This window comes from Mchenga conophoros, linkage group LG8 (assembly GCF_057382185.1).
Source record: "Mchenga conophoros isolate Kocher_MC1m ecotype Shallow Benthic linkage group LG8, M_conophoros_male_GT1.1, whole genome shotgun sequence".
Taxonomy (NCBI): Eukaryota; Metazoa; Chordata; class Actinopteri; order Cichliformes; family Cichlidae; genus Mchenga; species Mchenga conophoros.
Genome location: NC_140533.1, coordinates 24,198,545 through 24,220,935, shown reverse-complemented (window position 1 = coordinate 24,220,935; position 22,391 = coordinate 24,198,545). Strand labels below are relative to the sequence as shown.

The window sequence follows — 22,391 nt, the reverse complement described above, 5'->3', positions numbered from 1 at the left end:
GGCGGACAGCAGTATCGGGGGGTGTAAAAGTGATTACACTGTCTCTGTGCTCTCTTCCTCCCTGTCTCCTCTTCCTATTTCATTTTCTCCCTCCTCCCCCCCTTCTTCCTGCCTCCATCCCTCTACTCCCAGGCTTAGAATACAAAGCGCCTGGCACATCACATTGCTCTCCTCATCGCTGTGCCAAACCACAAGGAGAGCACACCAGCACAGCTTGCACCCTCTGCGTTGCACTGCCACCACAGAAGAAGCAGAGAGGGGCAGGGATTAGCATATATGAATGCTCTCCCTTATCACTTCTTTTGACATGTACATGCTCACACAATCTTTTCGTTTTTTTCCTCTTAATTTTAGTGCCAGACCGACACAGACAGCAGCAGATGAAGGTTATGTTCCCTTCCTCACATCTAGGAGCTTTAAATATTTTATATATTTTTTTATTCTTCCCCTTAAACATCCAGGAGAATAAATAATGAGCTTGGTAATAGCAAGTTACCAAAATGATTTATGTTCATCTGGTGTGAGAATGAATGCAGTTCAGGAAGGCAGGCAGGGAGGAGCCAGTGTTAAAGCCATGGTCGAATGCGTGATTTCCATTTTACGTCCCTTGCATTATCCATTAAATAAATAGCCTGGAGAAAATGGAACTTTGCGCCACTCCTTTCTGTTGAGGCAGCAGTGCCGTGCATAACGAATAGGTGATGCTGAGATGTGCGAGGCTGGTATGCTATCAGCAACAGTTGCACACGCTGATGGTGATTGTAAGCGGTGCTAGTGAGGTGGGGCGGGATGGAGAACAGGTTGTCGCTGAAAGAAAAGGTGAAAAATGACCCATTGTGGAATGTCACAGGAGCTAAAACGACACAGAATGGCTAAAGTGGAGCCAGTGGTTGCCTGAGGCTGGGCTGTGACCCAGAATTCCACAGACCCCCAGTGAGAAAACGGGAGGCTCCATTGTGGCTAAGTTAAACTGACTGTGTAACATGAAAACACCTTTTTTTCCCCCCAGACTGCCGAGAGGTAACTCCATCTGGGAAGCTGAGTTGAGGGTACAAGATAATATGAAGTGTAACAGAGAACTGAGGAGACGCCGACAACGTGCTAATGTTTTAGCCTGTCAGCTCTCTGTGAGCAAAGACGGATGGTTTTAGAAATAGAATGTAATTACAGGGCAGAACCTCGTTGTCGGGGTTAGAACAATGCCTATGCTGTAGTGGAGGTTTATTTTTTCTCACTGCTAACAAGGCCAATCGGTTGAAAGTGATTTTGAGTAAAGAGACAAAAGTGACACAAAGCAACCTGAATGATGTACCTTTTTTAAAATTAAGTAAGAGGTCTATATTTAATTTTTTCCGTTTTATTTCCCTATTTCCAAAAAAGTATTTTACTTATGCATTTTTCATACCAGAAAGTAAAAGGTGAATATTTTATTGCCAAGAGGCCTAATGAGAGAGTTTGTTTTGATCCCCTCCATATTTAATATAGGTGTGCAGACGAACCAATGAACTGCTGGTGCAGGATAATGTGATCTCTCAGTGAAGCAAATTGTTTTCCCAGAGCAGTTACAAACAAAGTTTATGCAACAATGCGAAGGAATACAAATGCAAAACAGTTACTTTTGCTAGACACTGTGTCGTGAAACTTTGAACTCTCCTGACACCACTGACGATCAGAAATGGGGAGTTGGGGGGGAATAATTCAAATTTGCTTTTATTTATTTTTATATATATATATATATATATATATATATATATATAGACAGGGGGAAAATTTGGAGAAAAGTAAGCAAATTTTTAGGGCTTTGAAAATTTCTGAACACATATTTCTGTCCCAGCTACTGGTTACTCTTGGAATGGTATAACGGTAAATGTACAGATTCTTATATAGTGCTTTTCTACACTCCTGGAATATTCAAAGCGCTCTATACAACACTCCGCATTCAGCCATACACATCCATTCACACAAGCACTGTTATCTATGCTTTCAGTGCTTCCTGAAAGCATAGATAACAGTCGGGGTTAGTATCTTGCCTAAGGATGTTTGACATGCAAACTGGGGGAGCCAGGGATCAAACCGCCAACCTTCCAATAAGCAGCTGACCTGCTCTACCTCCTAAGCTACAGCCACTCCAAGAAGCAGGTATTTCATTGACGAATATTTAGGGTTGGCACACTTCAGTGACTGCATTTGCACAAGGTTACACTCCGCATTGCGTTTTGTCTAGACATATTTTTTGAAATTCATGACAACAAGATACCAAAGGTACTTGTTACGTTCCCCTGGGGGGTCTAGGCGGGGAGGGGGAAGTAACAAAAGTGACCGGGTCAGAAAAAGGAGTCAAGAGGCGAAACAGTTAAATAAAACAGTTTTATTGAAGTAATTAAACTAAAAGAGACGGACAAGCCGCTATCACCATAAAAGTAACACAAACAAAACTCAGGCGTTGGTCAATAAAGCATAAAGTCAAAAGGAAAACGCCGCTCACTAGCTGGAAACACCACAAAAACACTCAGCTCACTAGCTGTAAACCACACAAATGGCACTCTGGCCCAGAGCTCACCCTGCTCTGGGCTCAAATACCCTTAATTGCTGATGGGAGTCAGCTGTACAGGAGGGAAAGGTGGCACCTCAGGCAGGAGGTAGTGGGACACGCCCACACAGGCACCCTCAGGAGAGAGAGAGGCCCTGCTAGGGCCGTAACACCCCCTCCCATAAATGCAAACCCATGGTTTGTCAAATTACCATAACCAAAAATGAGTCCATAACCGTTTCATGACGAATTTTGCAGGCTTTCCACCTACCAAACCCCATAGCACCGGTTAGGCATTGCCTGCGGAAACTGCCAATCCCATCTCAGTGGGTTCACAACATTCCCAGAGAGTGGCCCCAAACCCTCGAAACAGTGTCCCATGGGATAGCCAGGGCTTCGAACTATCACGTGTGGAGAACCCAGCAGGCAGCTAGCGGGCTTCGCTGAAACACAGACATACTTGTTAGCAAGGGGTGCAGATCTGAAGGGTGGTTTTGAACATGAACCGGAGAAAGGATCAACCAGCGGCAGCTCAGGGTTAGTTGGCCTCGTACACTGATTACGGGGTGCTACCGAGCAATTGTGCTCCAGGTTTAGCCTTTCCGTAGGCCTGGCAAGCTTGTCAGTTTGAGAGCCACGACTGACTTTTCTCAAAACAGGTCCCTTTTGTGTTGAGTGGGCTTTCTGTTTGAGTGCCAGTTTGACACAATTGGCAACCACATGGCCAGGCTTGTGACAGAAAAAACACAGTTTGGGCCTAGGTCTTAACACCATAACTGCGTTTTCCTTCTTAGCTGGCCCACTCTCACCTGTCCAGGATGCGCTATAGTGTAGAGGGATATCCTGTCCTACAGCACTTGCTTTGTGAGTCAGCCTAAACTCATCTGCCAGGGTGGCAGCTTGCTGTAGACCCTTACTTTTCCTACCCTAGTCTTCAGTGGTGTACCAGGCTCGAGGCAACTTTAAACGCGAACTCGAGAGCAGGCAGCAGACCAGATATAGTCTCCTACCAAACTCTGAAGCGTACCCCCACCCAGGATAGCCACCAAACACAATAAACTAAAACAATAAAGCAAAACAACAAACAAGTGCTTCGATGGAAGGGCAGCACAGCCACCCAGCTGAAACACACTTACTAAAGGGAGTTTGCTCAATTACAGTGAACACCATCACTCACCCACTTAAAAGCAAAACAAAAGACTGATATTCAGTCTCCACTAAAATGTCCAAAGATCCCGGACGTGCCACCACTTATGTTACGACCCGGCTCAAAAGCCACAACATAAAAAAAAAAGGAGATGAACAACAGTGAGAAGAGGTTTCATCCTAAAATGGAAAACCAGGTTGGCTAAAATGGCTGGTGCCACCAAGGCAAAGACTAGTGCACTGCCGGAAAGCTTGCTTCAGGTATGCTTTTATCCACACCTGACTAGGTGTGGCCAATTAGCACCAGCTGAAAACACTGAGACGATTAGAAGCTGCAGAGGGACGTAACAGTACTTTACAAAGCAATGCCACACTTGGTATTTCTTTCTGAGAATGATCCTGCTAATGTGGCGAATTGGTCTGTGAACTAGTTCATTAAAATGACCTATTACTTTAGTAGTCACTTGAATATTAGGTTAACTGAATTAATAATGATGATGACGATGATTTATTATTATTATTAGTATTATTATTATTATTATTAAATAATATTAAAAATGTTTGAAGTCTAGATTATATTATCTAGCATCAGGGATATTGCACTGCTAAGAGACTCCCCATACAGTTTAATGGTTTGGTCAAATCTTTAAGTAAATAAGTGCAATTATAGTGGCAGGGATGAAGAGTGAACCCAGAATATAGTGCTTGACAAATTTATTAGATTAGACCACCTGTCATAAAAACACAAATATTTTATAAAACATTTAAAACTTGTTAAAGACTAAAAGCAATGTTGGCAAAAAATTAATTCATGTTTTTATAGCTACGTCTGAATTAAATTCAAAATCCTGCTCTTCACATACAAGGTCTTGAATAATCAGGCCCCAATTTATCTTAATGACCTTATGGTACCATATCACTTCATTAGAGCACTTCACTCTCACACAGAAAGCTTACTTGTTATTCCTAGAGTTTTTAAAAGTAGACTGGGAGGGAGAGCCTTCAGTTTTCAGGCCCTTTTCTATGGAACCAGCTTCCAGTTTGGATTCGGGAAATGGACACGCTACTTTTAAGATTAGGCTTAAAACTTTCCTTTTCGATAAAGCATATAGTTAGGGCTGGATCAGGTGACCCTGAATCCTCCCTTAGTTATGCTGTAATAGGCATAGGCTGCTGGGAGATTCCCATGATGCATTGAGTATTTCTTCTTCAGTCACCTTTCTCACTCACTATGTCTTAATGGACCTCTCTGCATTTAATCACTACTTGTTGTTAATCTCTGGTTCTCTTCCACAGCATTTCATTTGCCCTGTCTTCCTTCTCTCACCCCAACCAGTTGCGGAAGATGGCCGCCCCTCCGTGAGCAGAGTTCTCCTTAAAGTTTCTGCCTATTAAAAGGGAGTTTTTCCTTCCCACTGTCACCAAACTTGCTCCTAGGGGGTCATATGATTGTTGGGTTTTTTTTCTCTGTATGCATTATTGCAGGGATAGCTCAATAGGTAGAGTGGTGGCCCCATGATTAGAAGGTCGGGGGTTCGATTCCCCTGAACAGCTATCCTGAGGTACCCCTGAGCAAGGTACTGTCCTTACACACTGCTCCCCGGGCGCCTAATGACTGCTTCACTGAGTGAATGGGTTAAATGCAGAGAGGAATTTCCCCACAGGGATCAATAAAGTACACTTTCTTTAATATAATATAAAGCGCCTTCAGATGATTGTTGTGATTTGGTGCTGTATAAATAAAATTGAACTGACCTTGAAGTGACACACTGTACTTCTCTGAGAAGTCAGAAATGAATCAATCATAACAACTGAATTCTTTTAATACACATCTGTAAGTAACTGTAATTTGGCATCGTCATTTAAAAAATAATAATGTGCTTTACTGTTGTTTTTTTCTGTTTTTAATTCTGTTTTAGCATTAAAAATAAAATGATTTGCCAATTATCAATACTTTTAAATTAGGGCAGTTGTGACATAAACCTTGCATTGGGTAGTGGTCTAATACATTTGTTAAGCACTGCATATCTCCTGTTTAAATACATGAGTCTTGAAGCTGACCTGGAAGCCTGAGGCTCATACACTTGAGCAGCTATAGATTAACAGTTAACTCCATGAGGGATGTTGCAATGCCCATGTAGGCAATTACCGGCATGTTGCCATGGAGATGCTAAATGAGGTGTTTAAGGGGGCGGAGACACAGGCTTGATGATTCATGTTATCAATCTGGTTATTTTTCAATATTTCACATTGATGTAATCATCCTAAAAACACATTAACATTGAGGGAGTACTCCGCAGAGAGATAATGGCTGGATATTTGCACTGTTATTGAGTCAAACTCTTCCAGCCTTGAATGACTGATGCGCCTCACATGCAGATAGAGGCTGCGCCACGAATAAATATAGCCTGTCCGCAGCGCAATAAGAAAATAAATAAATTGGGTGTAAGACAATAACGAGGAGGGGCTGGGCGTGTACGATCGTTCAAGAGTCCACATTCACATACAAAAAGAAGCAAACCAAAACTAAATGCACATTAATGCAATTCATATTCATGACAGTTGAAATGGGAGTTATTATGAACCCCTTTCAATCACATTTGCATTTACATTACAGGCCTGTAGTTCAGTTGTATACCCATAGAATAAATTGTGGCATAAATAAAATGTGGTGCAAACAACAGGACTTCAATAAAAGACTTAATGACAGTGAATGCTTCCTTTAAAAAAACCTGTGTAACTGTATCTAAACACTGCATCAAATCCACTATAAGATTATTGACAGCTAGCATTAAACTGCTATTTTACAGTGGACCTGCTATAAATTACAACAGGAGTTCTTTGCAATAAAAAAAATGTTACATTAGGGTGATGTAAGGAATACAAGCTTTAATACTGTTAGTTGTTTAGTTGCAATTATGCTGTTATTTTAGTGTTCTTACTATAATCACCACAAACACATTTGGCTATATTTCTTGCCACGTACCACAAAATCATTTTCTTGTCTTTCTTAAACTAAACTTTTAAATCAGCTTAGTAGCAATTCCATTATTCTCTGCATTGTTCCGAGGCAGGAATGCTGCTATTGTTGTAGTTTAACAACTGAATAACACTGGCAGATGAGATTAATTGTTATAAAAGTCACAGACATGGAGGCGCAATCCTTGCTAAACATAAATTCAAGTTTTCAGGAACACAAAGGCTTAAACCACATCACACATTCAAAACAACTTAACCATCACAGCATCTTTAAAGTAACGATTTAAAACAAAAAAGAAATTAGCATTTCCGTGAGACTTCATGCTCTGCAGAAATATAAGTTTTAGATTGTAGCTCGCAGTATTTAACCATATTTGTTAAAGTGTAAATTTTAAGTTTATCTGCTCATGTGTGTCTTGAATGCGAACCTATTACATTTAAAGCAACCGTCTGCATGTGCATGTTTTACACATTCACCTAGAGACTCAAAAAATCTCTTCCAAAAACCCACTTTTGCTACAATGTGCATTCAGGAGTTCATTGGGGAGAGCTAGAATCACTCGACTGCCTGAAGTAAAAGCTTTATGGGCGAGGGGGAAAACCCTTTAGCTGGATTTACGCCTTGCCAGAGCCGACCCTGTTTTAAAGCTAGTTGGATACAAGAAAGAGGAGGGGGAAAAAAAAACCCATACGAGCAAAAACAGGGTGGTGAAAAAGAATATCCACTGCTGCTGGGCTGAGTGGAAAATAATATGATGTAATAAATGGGATGTCAGAAACAGACCTGCCCACGACAGCCGCTGAGTCTGTGCATATATATGCGCAGTGTACGTGTGTTTAGGTCTCTCCATTAGTGCTTGTGTAACACTTGGTGGGGCTAAAAAAAAAAAAAAGCACAGGCCTATCAATGAGGCAATAGTGGGGCGAACCCTTCACAATATAGGCCTAATCACGCTGTTGTCTCAATAGCTGTGGTGAATCCCGAACAAGAAAATCAATGCAGTTGTGTCTCAATGAGAAGCTTGTTGAAGATTTTGAAGCAGCCACATATGGGCTCCTTTGAGTGAACTAAATCTCAGCTGGGTGCGAAACATATGTAAAATTACAGCATGGCGACACACATTCTCACCATATAAACGTGTGGCTCCAGCAAGAGGATTTAAAGTGGCACAGCGACATTTCATCGTGAGTGCAGATTTATTTTGTTCCTCCTGTTTATTGTGATAAGGAGTTGTTATTTATAACTCAAGTATGCGGGCCGAGCCAGACGGAGTCAGTGTGAAGAAAAGCATGTGTAGGGTAACATGGAAACCGGCAGTGCCCCTGAACTCTCATTTGTGTTAATCAAACTTCTCTAAATTGTTTGTATAATGAAATTATGACTGTCAGGGAGGCCTGGGGGACATCAATTAAGCAGATAAGCAAAATGAAAATAAATCACTTTTTTATCAAATGTGCAGCCGCCTGCTTGTGTGTCCGGTAAACACAGGAAAAACGGGAAGTGATTTTGTTCTGCGATTTGAGGGTCCATAAATCCCAGTGACAAGCAGTGTTGCCTCTTTGTTTATAGAGCTCAGGGAAATAGCGGACGGACATGAAAATGCATGACTTCCTTTTCAGAAGAAAATACAAATGGAGTTGGATAGGAGTTATGTGTTTTTGTTTTCTTTTTGTGACAGCGGGTATTAATTTTTGCCCCTGATTTACTTTATTCGTCTTGTTTTAATCAGCAAAAATTAATTGGTGAGCTTTGCATACTTTTGCTTTATTCTCATTAAAGGTCCAGCTGTCACCAACTCTGCTTTTTACATGACAGGGACATTGCACTATGCATTATGGGAAATCTATGGTAGAATTCCATAACAGCAAAGATAGTGATTGTCACACTACTAGCTCTTAGGAGTCTTATTATTATTATTATTATTATCATTATTATCATCATTAATGAATAATCTATAAACTCAAGATTATATTATCTATCTATAAGAATAAAAGAGACCTACATTTTTTTAAAGGTTTTACTTATACATAATAAAGTAAGGCTCACTTACTTACTTGATGCACTACTATATACTATACTATACTTTACCACACAGTAGAACTGTTTTCACTTGCAGTCAGTATGGGACATTGGTAAAACGTCCATGTAATGTTGGACTGTGCTGATGTGAGAGTAGCGCAGGCATTTGCTACTAGTGTGTGTGCATCGTGCATGCTACATTCATGCACATTCTACCCAGGCAGCTCCCTTGCCTAAATTTCCTGTAGTGCGAATGCCTCTGAAGTGAACCCCTGCTGCATGCTACATGTGAGAAAGCAAAGATATTCTGAACTGATCCTCTTGTGTGAACAGTTGAAAGTCTGTGCAAAAAAAACATCATGTTAACTTTACATTCTGTGCTAATGATGCACACAGTTTAGTCAGACGTATCGATTGTCTATAAATTTTTATCAGTTACGTGTATATTGTAATAACACTTTAATGAATTGTAATATGTTTATTCATCCTACATTTCCAATATCTTTCCTTTTTTATTTGTGAATTTAGCACAGTAATACCACTACAAATAAGTCTTTACCAAGGCTTAGAACACCTTAAAAGGAAGCATTAAAAGGGTGTTTCTTTATTTGATTGGCCCAACAAAACAAAAGTTACACTACTTTGGGATTACTGAGTATGTGCAGAGTGTGACGTGTAATAAGAAGAGGTGAAGAAAGTAATACAGCATAAATACAAATACACTACAGTACGTCAGCTGGGTAGGAGGAACTGTGGAATGTGTGACTGCCATTTGGGAGAGCCACAATAGGGGAGACAGTGAAGTTAATGGATGTGATCACAGGTTCCTGGTGAATAATGCAGACTTGCTAATTGGCTGGATTAATAATTGATGGTAGCCTGTTTGAGGAGCAGCAGTACGAACTGCAGTGGATAAAGAACAGCTACCATCTTATTAGAGAAGACACTGCATGGTATATCTTGTACATCTGTCTATGTTGGTGGCTTGCTCCGCCTATTGATGATACGACTGTATGGTAGGATGTGTCTATGTGAGACGAAGATGTCAGGATAAACAATCACCCTGACAACATAATGATATAATGAGCCCCAGCCCAACCACATGTTTGACGGTTAAAATGACTTGGGCTCATGACAAGTCCCACAGGCTCTACAATGTTGTTACACCCTTAGTCCAAACTGACCGTGGTTGACCCAGCTCTAGCCAGCTGCGTAAATAAAAATGACTGCAATAACGCAGAAATGAAACATAAGCTATTGATTTAACACGGTCAGTTTTTACAAATGCTTAGCATTGTATCTGGAGCTCGGTGACCCCCTCGCTTCGAATTAAGTGACGAGGACTAATGCTCTTCAGAGGCGTACTGAACAAAAGAAATAGGTCTGGCAAAGGAATGGGACATAGGAGGGTAAGAAAAATAGATTTTACTGTTAACTTGATTTATCTTGCTGTTCGCGAGCTATCCAGTTTCCAGAGAATGCATAAAACCAGCCCATAAAGAAGTCTTGTCTTTCTGTCTTTATGGATCAACACCTTCAAAGTACTGCTCTGCTCCTACAGGAAATAATAGGGTCAATATCTCAGGGTGCATCTCAAAAGATTTCTGACAATCCAAAAACCTTTGGTGTAGAGCTCAATAGGGGGTAGTCACAAGAGAAAAGAAAAACAATACACTGATTTGATCACAAAAGAATATAAAACACTACACTTTTTGTTTATCTGATGACGAGCAGAAAGGCACAACATGAAGCCGAGGATTTGAAAATGGGGCCTTCTGCTGTGGTTTGTCGGTGTTTCAGCAGAGAAAATCAATACGGCTGTCACGCTCGTCTGTTAAGTTGTGTGTTAGCCAAAACAGGAAGACGCAGGTAACCTGGCTCTGTGGAAAAGTCACTTCATTAAATCTCAATACATGTATTTAATGGATATAAGACATTAGGAGAAAAAAAATGCTTTTAATTGAAATAGCCAGAACTTAAAACACTGATGTCCCTCAAGGAACTTCACAATATTACAGAAGCACCTCAACTGCCTAATTTCGATGTGGAGCAGAAGTTTAAATGTGTGATGATTAATCTCTGGATGTCTTTTACAGTGTCTTTTGCCCTGTCTTCCTCCCATCAGTCCCAACAGGGCGGCAGATGGCTGCCCCTCCCTGAGCCTGGTTCTGCCAGAGGTTTCTTCCTGTTGAAAGGGAGTTGTTCTTTCCCACTGTCGCCAAGTGCTTGCTTGCTCATAGGGGGTCATTTAATTGTTGGGGTTTATTATTATAGGTTACTTACCTTACAATATAAAGCAGCTTGAGGTGACAAATGCTGTACTTTATCTCACAACAGCAGAAATACAACAGTGATTTGCATTTCCGTATAAATAAAACTGAGTTGAATTGAAACTGAATTGACAGCTTCTCAAAAGGACATTTTCTTTATAGGTAACTGATGTAATGTAAAGCTTCTACTAAAATTTGAATCCTCATTTTCCCTGCCACGTTTCATCTCTTACTTATTGTCCACAACTAGGGCTGCCACGATTAGTCGACTAGTCACGATTACGTCGACTATTCGTCGACGACTAATTTAATAGTCGACGCGTCATTTGAAGCTTTGTTAGATCCCAAAAGACGCAGGAATAAGTAGTAGGATTTAAGAGTGTAATAATGGACTGAAACAGGAGATGGCAGCACTGCATGTACAAGGATGCCAGCTGCCGTTAAACCCCGAAGAAGAAGAAGCTTTGTCCCAGAATTCATAGCGCGGCCCAGCTCAGTTTCCAACAATGGCGGCAGCTAGTTAGTGTTAATATTACTCTTATCATTCTTTCTGGGTCACAAAATAAATGTTTAACATATTTTCAGGCGAGAATGTAGCTGTGTAAACCTCAAATATCTGCTCAGTTTATCAAGACACCACATATTTTCAAAAGCGCTCCGACGTTTTCAGAGACGTCTATTACCCACTAGCTCAATAGTTAGCCGGGGAAAAGGCTCACTAGAGCCGGTGAGAACACCGGACTCCCGGCAAATCGTTTTCAAACCCACTGCAGTCTTTCGCTACTCAGGTTAAACATATATAAGTCACTTAGATAACTTCAAAATGTTATTATTTGGCTTTTTTTTTAGTATTTTATTTGTTCCTGAGTGAATCGGTTTGGCTGAGATTAAAGTTATAGTTTTTACACAGCTGAATAAACGTCAAGCAGACAACTTATTATCAGAAGTGTGAGATGCTCGAGAATATACTCCGGTGTCCTGTTATATTTAAGATAGCAAGGAGCAGACAGCTGAGTTTATTAAACTCCACTCCATTTTTTTTTAAAAAGCTCTTTTTTAAAGCAATGGGAGCAATGGGAATGTTCCTTCCTACTTCTATTAGCTAAACATGTTTCTTTGACAGCAATCTTCCTCCTGTCTAATGTACAGTCAGACCTAGTTACAGTAGCAATTACTAGTGTTCAGGTTAAGATTAATTGAATTACTGTGTGGCTTCTCTGCACTCCCCTGTGGGCACATCAATCACGGGCTCTGCGCTACACAGACCCTTTATCACCCTCTTCCATCTTTATGTAAAAAGACGCAGGTTGTGCTGTTGCACTCCATCTATCAATAAACGGGTCTTGGCTGGCAAACTCATTTTCTAACACATTCCTCTCCTTAATCAAGCTTCCAGACATCGGGCCGATAGTTAGCAAAAGCCTGTGTGCCATCTTTTCTCTAAATGAGCAAATTTAAAAACGGTATACCTGTGATTATAATGACTCTTGTTTGACTTGAGAGTTGAAGCCTAGGCTCTGTATGAGGTCATAGAACATTTGTGATACATTTTATTCGATGATTTGTAAAGACAAATCCCGCTGCATGATATATTGAATGGCTCTTTTGTGACATGCAACCTTTTAAAATTGAAATACAAAAGACTTCACGTAAAGAGTTTGTTTGAACAGCTGGATTCCTCCTTGAGAAACCAGGTAGATTTCTCAAAACCGCACATGCAATGGATCTGGGGTGCTTCTGTCTGAATAAAGTAGCTCTCAAGTCAGATTATATGCCAGGCTGCCATTCTCTCTCCATTCAGCACCTCCATTATTAGCTATTTTAAAAATTGTGCAGGATTTCTGGTCCTGGTCTATAGTACTGCCAAACCCTAATCTTCTGCATGTTTTATTTCACTCATCACTACCATACACTTCTTTGTTCAATATCTAGCAGGAATATACCAAATACACTGGATACAGAAGTGCTGAAAGCCTGAAAATAACATCTGAAGTAAATGATGTGTTGGCCTCTTAACTGGCTATGCCAAAAAAATGCCAATCCCTCATTTTAGACGGCTCAAACACCCAGTCAAGCACACATGTGCGCATTAAGTATACTGACAGTGTAATTCAATGTTCTGCATGGAGGCAGAGGTTGGGCAGTCAAACTAAAGTTGTGCCGGAGGTGCCGTCTGGCATTGCCCCTGCATGTCTGCAAGGCAAACTCTGCCAAAGCGACTGGCACTGGCCAAGCCCCCGATGGAGAGGGGGAAAAGGTTGTTTGGTGCCATCCTATCACCACACAAGCAGCTGCAGATAGCACACATGGCAAGTGTGACAAAGTCAATGCCTTTAAGCACAGAGGCAGAAAGGGAAACGATTCCAAGTGAGCCAGCAAGCTTAAAATAAGACACTTGAAAATACAAAAAGGCTTTCCTGCTAAGCGAACACAAGCAAAAGGGTGGAAAGATGAACATCCAACGTCCTTGAATGCAAGCACTATAAACACTTAGAATTTGTAGGGATTTCTTTTAATTTACATGGACTTCAAATACCAGTCTGAGATTTTTGCCAGAAAATGGCAGAAAAAACGCTACAGTTGGAACGTAAAATGGAGGACCCAGGAGGAGAGGGCTTCCTTCTTTTTATTGGTTCCCAGGCTTTCCATAGCGGTGGTTCCCCCTCTCTTTCTGTCTGTCTGTCTTGTTCTCTCTAGCGGACAATATAGAAGGCTCCCTGTCCTGTGATAAATCTGTAGCCTGCGAGATGGGAAAGAGAGATCCATCACAGAGGCGTTGGTTTACCCTGCCAATCCGCACTACTGAGGGCTGTAACACGTACATGCTCAATCCATGCATCATTTCCCAAGCCCTTCTGTGCCCAAATAACACGGTTTTGGCTGCACGTTTCTAAAATCCTAAAGCACTCTGGCAAATCCTCTAAAAATCTTAATATGCATGAATTCTGGAGGTTGTTTTGTGGTTTGTTTACCTCGTTTCTATGAAGAGAGCTGACGGTCTAGTCTAAAACCCCTTGACTCTTCAGCGCCAAATGATAGGGTTACAGTCTTTCTTTGTTCAAGGAAGGATAACTCTTAACTTCCATCAACCTTGAAGTGCCATGAAGAAGGAAAAAGAAAAAAACACAAATGTAGTACAGAAAGAAAATTGCAAACATGACTTTTTTCCCCATCCTTTCAGTCATACTGCTCAGCAGAGTGCCTGGAGGCAAAACTGCTGCGATGTTAGAAAACATTACCTGGCAGGTTTCCATGGAGTTGAAGGAAAATAAACATCACTGACATTCATGGGCATTGCTGTTAAAGCATTAAACCGGCAAAGGGCTTCAGGTATATTAGCTGAAAATAGAACAGCGGCCTTCAGAGTTAAAACAAAATGCTTTGAAAAGGTCAACCATCTCAACTGTACAATACAGCGATAGAAGTGATTACAGAGCTTCACAGGTTTACAGTGCAACGTATATTAGTACAGTCAAGCACGATAAAAAAAAAAACGACACAAGTATTCCTTTTGAAATCTGAATCCCAGAATAATTGTCTAATGTACGGTTGAATACCTCGTAAAAAGGCCAACAGCTGCTAAGCTGAACAGGCCTGAGATACAACAGGGTCAAACAGGTTGCTGACTTGTGTACACATAAACCCAAATGTGAATAAACAACAGAATCCTAGAAACAATGTAATCTGACTCCAGTGTTACATTACCATCTGTTGGCTTTATGAACTCTGAGGGTGGCACATTCTGAGGCTGACCTTCCTGACTGCGATCAATCACCCTCCCTTTCCGCACATGCTCATTAAAGCTCTAAGAGGTCTGTGACACCTGAAATATTTAAAACAAAGAAACTTCCAAGCTTCCTTCATCTTTGCTAGCTTTCAAGAAGACGGCAAACGCAACTTATTTTAGGTGCGTCAGGTGAATACATCAGGTGCGAGTGCCTAGTGGAGCTCCAGGTGGTGTCTGCTGAGCACCCTGCACCTGCTGCCTGTCCTCACCCACCCATTGGAGGGCAGATTCCCAGGATGCCACAGGGCAGCTGCTGACAGGCACTACTTTGGATATTTCCCTTGCTTCTATCTACCTCCCCTTCACGGGGCCCCATAGGGTCAGCTGCTAAGGCCAAGTAAAGATGTTAGAGGGGGTGGCGGAGGTCAAGAAGTTGGCGAGAGGGGGATGAGGGGGGGACTGTCAATGTGCGCTGCATGCCTTCGGGAGGAGGTGACCGTCCCAGTTTTACAATTATACCACACGATAATCACTTTCACAATCCAAAGGCAGCTCAGAGCTCATACTCAGGTCTCTGGTGATCATGTTACGTCCACTATGTGGGAGTGTGTGCCCTCTACAACCTCAGCCATGACCCCTCCACCTCTGTGCGTCCCCTCCACTCCACCTGCCTCTGGCAAACCTGCCTTTATGTTGCAAATGTACTTCTGCTCTAGGAAAAACAAACCCTTAAAACACGCTTTTGTGAAGATTTATGCTGAAATTACAATCATTCAGTCCTTAAAATATAATATAAAATAATAAAAATAATATAAAATAAAATATTTAAATTTAAACTCACAAGCTAAACCAACTGTAAAGCAGTTTTATGTATAATTTTTCTATGTTGGGCAGGAAAAAAACGTTCCCTACCAAACTAAGTTCCACTCTTACGTCTAATTATGTCTAATTATGACGAAAAATGTCTAACCACATCAGAAAATCAGTAATTTCCACAGCCCTTTAACAAGGTAACTTATAACTGCTTAGTATTTTCCAATGTGGCGTCAAAACAAGATAAATCAAACAGGAATTCCATTTGAGGAAATGGTTGAAATCTGTTTTTAAAATCTTCACAGTGCCTTGGAGAATAGATACAACAAATTGCTACTTTCAAAGCATCTATAAAGAGACCATATTGATATATTTTTAAATGTCGCACACAGAGACTAATAAGGCCAGACAAACGGTCTAGGACATTTCAAATCCGATCATATTGCAAAATTCCAGATAGGCAAGTGAAGTAGAATCGGTATACACAGAGGTGCAAAGCTAGTGGGTGGCATGAACCGAATTATTTTCAAGTGAGCAGATTTATTTACGACTTGGACGAACATGTCATTCCTGACCGGGATACACTTAAAAGTATTTAAAGTTGCACATAAATATAAATGTATACACGCTCTCACACATGTTTTTCCTCATCTTCCAGCTGATCCAGGCACAAAACAAAATGTTTGCAAGTTTTATGTTTTTTTTTTTTTTTTTTTATCCAATTTCCATTTTTTTATACTTGCTAAATTGTATGAATTTGTGACAGGCTAAAGATGCTGACAGACAGTTTTTTTTTTTTTTTATTATTAACAGCTAACCTCTCCCTTTTTGAGCCGTGTCATTCTTTCCACTAGTTCCCCCAAGCTGCTTCACTCTCAGAGGGAAAGAGGGAATATCAGGCAGCAGCAAACAGGACTGTAGTTTAAACTCTGCCACACAACTCACTGAAACCCATTGTAAACACACTGGAAAGAACAAAGTTGGAAGTTGGCCTCATTTCAATTCCTGGGAATTTACTAGCTTTTCACCATCAGACTTCACTTTTTAAATTTTATTTTAACAAATGGAGTTTCAAGATGAGTAACCTAATACAGAAAATTGTAATCAATTTTAAAAACTAATAAAGTCCATTGCATTCAGGGGATTAAAATGTAGAAAGGACGCATGTTATCACGACACACATTTACATCTGGACCTTTAAGTGTATTCAAAACAGAACGAGAATATTTTACTTGTTCCATGTTCATTCCCGTCTCTACTGTGACCGCCGTACGGCAAAGAAACACATATCAGGCTACAAAACACGGCTCGTTTCTAACAGAAGTCCCCGCTGGGTCACTGCTTTTATGATTAAAACCTGTTTTATAGCCATTACAGAACTTCCTTTCAAATATGGCCAGTTTTATGAACGGGGAAACCCCCTAATTTAATGTGTTTCTTTTTAGCTTTGCTTTTTTTTTTAAAATCCGAGCATAATGTTTTCATTTGCTTTCTCGTGGCTTTAAGTATTACACGTATGAGAAAAATCATAGACGGAGACTTCAAAAATTTGCTGATACATAAGCTGCCAGTTTTTGGCCCTGTGTGTCCGTGTTAGTGCTTTAAAGACGAAATCCTGCATTTCTCCACTGAATACCTTTGTAATATGAATATATGTGCAGCAGAGCTGGCGGCACATTGCCCTTGTGTTTACCCATGCCCTTGTGGTCACACATGTTTGTAGGAAGGGTAATTAACCCATTAAGGGATCAGGTGAAGCCTAATCCAACCGGTCTGTGGACATCAAACAAAAAACTGCAATGGCAGGGTCTAGACAGGTGAAAGCTTGGGTGTTCAGTAACCTAAGTAGGGCAAAAACATAATAGTGACTACTCTGTAGCGCGGACCTCTGCTTTACTTCAGAGTACTTGTGCTTGACCTCCTTGTTCACTCTGAGTGTCCATTTCCACAACAAAAGCCTAATAGGTTGTGTGTGGTTATTCAGAGTAATGTGTAGTGAAATGTAACACTGACTGGCTGTGCAATTGGGCTGGGTGTTAGTTTCTTGTACAACAAAAGACCCAAATCTACCACGAGGACACAGCTGAGACATCTGAAATGCTCCTGTGGACGAGCAGTGCATGAAAAACCAGATATTTTATTTATTAAAAAAGCTAAAGAAAATATGTTTTTGCTTTAAATCTATTATTAAAATATATTCCATTTCATTTTAACTGAGGTAAGGTCAACAAGTTGGATAAGCTAGCTGGGAACACCCAAAAACACCCAACCAGAATCTAAACAAGTGGAGATGGTGAGTCATAATTTTGCAAAAATACTCAGTTTTTTGGAAATGCGGTGAAGTTACAAGTTTAACCCCCCCCCCCCATGTTTCATGCTCGTACAGCTGTGGTGTCAATACTAAAACTTTTATCTTTCCTGGTAGACAGATTTTTGCATCATATCTTTTGGTGCGGAACCAACTTTTTAGGGCAGTAGAAGGAAATTCCAAGAACAAGCCAGACAAGTATAATTCTGGGAAAGCTGGAAAAGGATGCCAGAGATGTTGCCATGTCACATTAAGAGCTTAGAGGTGTTAAAATACGTTCCACGCATTCCCTTAGGAGACAGAGACGAGGGATTCACACTGAAGACACATGGCGTCCTTGACAATAAACAAAGTCTTCTAAAATGGAAGCCCCAGTGTTTTAAGTATTCACTGTTGCTAATGAAAAGAATCACATAATTCAAGAAATTGGACACAGTGATTAGTCACACAAATCAAGTCCTGTTTTCTACAAACACCAACAGTTTTTGGGGTGTGTGTGTGGGGGGGGGGAGGGGGGGGTTGTCCACCAAGCAGTGTAGTCCTGGCACAAAGATTTCAGCCTATCGCATGTCAGACATGTTTTAAACATTCCCACAGCGTTGAAATCTTATAACCATTAGTAAAATGACAGTAGCTCCGAGGCACAGAGGCTGCACCGATTTTCAAGAGGGGATGGCAGACTTTAGCAATCAAATCGATTCCCCTGTTTCAACAAGTGCTTCCGAAGTGCACAAAAACACCTTCAGATGACCTCGGGCCAGCAACTTCAAATGGATTCAGCTCAATCAAACGCTTCCAAAAACCCACAAAACAGGAAGATTCTCAGACTGTAGAGGAGAGCTGACAAGATGAACTCCCGTAGAGTGGGCCATGCTGTTGTAACAGTTATTTATGCCTCTTTCATTTCAAGGGTCTTTCTGTTTTAAATGGGCAGCATTAAGGCGAACCGGCACTAAGGTCTGTCCTTGGAGGCACGGTCCAAATTCCAGAGAATCTTGGCAACTCCTCGGGATAGATGGGACCCTTATGGATATAAAACCTCACAATGGATGAATAGGTAAACAGAAGGGTGTGAAAGAGTGATGGCAAAAAGAGAATGTTCACTCTCAGAGAGGCACAAAGAGGGAGGTGTGTGAGTGGGAGATGGGAGAAAGCCAGAGTGTTTGGGGGAGGAAGGGTGGGAGGGTGAAAAGGAGAAGGGTCTGGAGGGAGTTGTTGGTGAGAGTTAAAGTTTTGTCTCCAGGCTTTTAGAGGGTGCTGCGTGTAGTGCTAACTCAATCAAAAGGTGAATTATACCTCCTGAGACACTCAGGTAACCTTTCATTATGGCCCTAATCCTTCTTAATAACAGAGCCGCAATGTCGGCAATGCCCCATTACACAGAGAACCACTGAGAGGAAGAGCCATTATTCCCCACAGGCCTGTGGAAATGTGAACACAAAACACTCACTCACACACACTCGCACTGACAGATGAAATCAATCACAAATTTGACTTGAGTGAGAAAAACGCATCGCACTCCGTCACTGGGAAATTGAGACATTGAAGGAGGGTAGTGTGTTTATGCGGGATCGGTGTTTAGACTTCCACTTTTGCCAGACAAGATTTAAAGTGATCAGAATTAACACTCAAGTAATGCTGCGTGTTGAGAAAAAGAAAGAAAACGTCGGCAAGGCAAGGAAGTTGTGGGTTTTTATTTGTTTATTTTTTGTCTTTGTTTTTTTTTAACATTCAAAGTTATTTATTTTTTATTACACACACGGACAAACTTTGTCCTGATGCCACAAAAACACAGTCAAAAACCTTCACTGCTGTAATTTTTCTTCAGTAAATTGTTTTTGTTTCAGCTTTTGTTGATGAAGAGTTTTTCACTTTCTCTGGGTTTTTATAAAAGCACATGAGACTGACAATCTTGGATAAAGCCTCATGTCTGAGTTTTTTGTTTTTTAAATCCCCTTGATAAATAATTAACTTTAAGGTCTTCGCTGAACTTACCACATACATTAAAGTATTCACTACTAAATTATTAAAGGTGAAAGAAATTGATTTTAAGCGCTAAGAGAAAATTACTCCTCAACACTCTGATTTTTTTTAAATACTTTGATTTACCCTTGTCTTATTTCCCAGCCTAATGAAGCCTTACACTCTGACTCCACTATGGCTCGAACCAAAGCAACTTAAAAGGCAGTCAACCCCAAAATGTGAAACAAAATGAGCAGCCCGATAACATCTAATGAAAACAGGCCTAATGTAGCTTTCATAAATCAACAGACTGTCCTCAGTGCTTATTCCAGCTGCAATTAGGCTACCTCTATAAAAGCTGAGATGTTAAATAAAGATTTCTGGGTTATGAGGAACAGCCTTTATCAGTGATGTGGTTGTGGGGGGAAATAAAATGCTGGAAAAACACAATCTATCATCGTGGCAATTTAATGACCGAAAACATTGCACAGATTTCAATGAGACTGATAATAAAGTTGGGGAATGTTCAGGCGTAATATTAACTGAAGTGTTTAAATTGTGTGTGTGAGTGTGTGTTTTCTCTCTCTCTTTATAAAAAAAATTTACTTTATTAAATATTCACCTGTACCACTCCATCCCGTTGTGGTAGTTTCGGTCGAAGAAGTGCGGCTCGGCTCCCACGGCTCTGATGTCAGGATGAACCCGAAGAAACTCAAGCAGAGCCCGGGTCCCTCCTTTCTTTACCCCGATGATGAGAGCCTGAGGTAGCTTCTTGCTCCCCTCCCCGAGCGGACTGACTTTACCTGCGAACCTGGGCGACACTCTCCTGGAAACTACTAAATCCGGAGGTGGCAGCACGAGAGCCTCTTCGGGCAGCTCCGAATCCTGCGTCGCGCGCTCATCCGCGAGGACCTGTGAGGTGCGCGCGGCGGTCCCGTAGCGGTTCAACTCCGATCCGCCAGTCCATTCATATACCAGTCTCTTGGTCCTCAGCGAACTCAGGTCCTCGAAAAGACCAGCAGTCCGACTAGAGGAGCCTCTGGGCGGTGAGTTGCCGGTGGTGGTGGTGCAGCTTTCGGTGAGGAGGTGCAGGAGGAAAAAAGAGGCGAGGAGGGAGCACAGCATGACCACCGCTTTCCTGAAGATGCCTCGGGACGGGGGGTCCAGTTTAGTGATGCGGCTAAAAGCCATACCGGTCCCTTGGTGGTCGGTGCAGGAGCCACAGCCATGCTAGGCGCACATCACTGAGTCTTCTTGCCATGAAGGAACTAAAGTGTCTACATCCACAGTAAGCTGTGGATAACACCTCAATCTCCTCCAAAAGTGCCAAATGATGGATGCCTGCTGTGAACAGGTGTTAAGAACTTGCCCCAATAACTGTTCCACAGTATCCCCTGAAAGGTGAGCGTACAGCGAATCATACACACAGGTAATAAAGTCTGTGCTATCCTTGCTCTGTAAAGGATGCTACCACATCTCTCCCTGACATACCAGCAGCACGTGTATAGAGTTGTAAACTTGTCTCGCACGTCAAGTTTCTTGAGAGGCACCTCTCTGGCCAATAATATCAAGAGAGAAGCAGATAGGAGCCAATGATATTCCAGGTGGGGGCGGGGACACTGTTGCGCAGCCACTCTGCGAAATTGGATGGCATCTGCATGTGCAAATTAAAGTTAAAATTATCCGACAGGGGGAATGCTACACACTAAAATACACGGTAGAAAAAAGTACAAAGAGATTCGCGAAAGGACCTTAAGGAGGTTAGGCTTAAATAAGCCTAACCTCCTTAAGGTCATTTTCTGAGTTTTAAAAGAATGATCATATACACTATAACTAGTAAAATACAGTCAAATTCTCAAAACATTATAATGCATAATAATAAACTCTTGAAGGTTTGAAACACACATTAAGCTAAACACACACTACTTCGTCTGTCATGCTTGCAGGAGCAATTTTGCAAATGTTAAGTGCACCATTCCCTCTAAAATTACTGTGGCAGCATCTACCCAGATGACAAAATCACTCCTCAAATCCCCAAGACACTCACTTTTTTCTGCCAGTGAGAGGGAGACATGCAACCTAAGTGGGGCCACCAAAGAAGATGGCCTCCGCCATGAACTCCTTTTTATAACACATAGAAGAACAAAAAAAGTGAAATAATGATAACGGGACACATTATTTCTTTACAAGTGAACAAGAACAGAACCAAATGTTTCACATCTGCTCCTGCCTTTTGGGTATTAGCATGAGAATGTGCAGGCAGTGCTTCAATGCTGCACAGCTCACTGCTTGAGAAAGCCGATGGAGACCTCAACACTGGGCAGTATTGCCAGTGCCAGATGTCCCCCCATGTTGTTGAAACAGTACAAAGGGGGTGTCTCGCATTTAACCAACCACACCCCGTGTCTTTTCTCTGTCTCTCTGACATTGGAGGGATGTCCAACCCCTTCAAACCAACCATTATGACTCCCAGCATTCCCTAGCAGGGGTCAAATGGCTTCACATTTCTGTTTATCATAGACGGACACTGTTAAAATAATGATGCTCAAATAGAGAATGGTCTCAGGACAATCAAAATGCTCAAAGTTTTTAGATTTATTTATTTACACACCTCCCCAAAATTGCTCCAAGACCAG

General features: G+C 41.4%; 1 protein-coding gene across 1 annotated transcript in view; it reads right to left on the bottom strand.

Moving 5' to 3' along the window:
* The window catches only part of LOC146568817 (heparan sulfate glucosamine 3-O-sulfotransferase 3A1-like), a 38,847-nt gene extending 17,613 nt beyond the window's left edge, over window positions 1–21,234 (bottom strand). The window contains exon 1 of the mRNA XM_085285123.1: window positions 20,378–21,234. Coding sequence (XP_085141249.1) covers window positions 20,378–20,946 — 569 coding nt within the window. The 5' untranslated portion in view covers window positions 20,947–21,234. The remainder of the gene's footprint in view (window positions 1–20,377) is intronic.
* Between the last annotated feature and the right edge of the window lie 1,157 nt (window positions 21,235–22,391).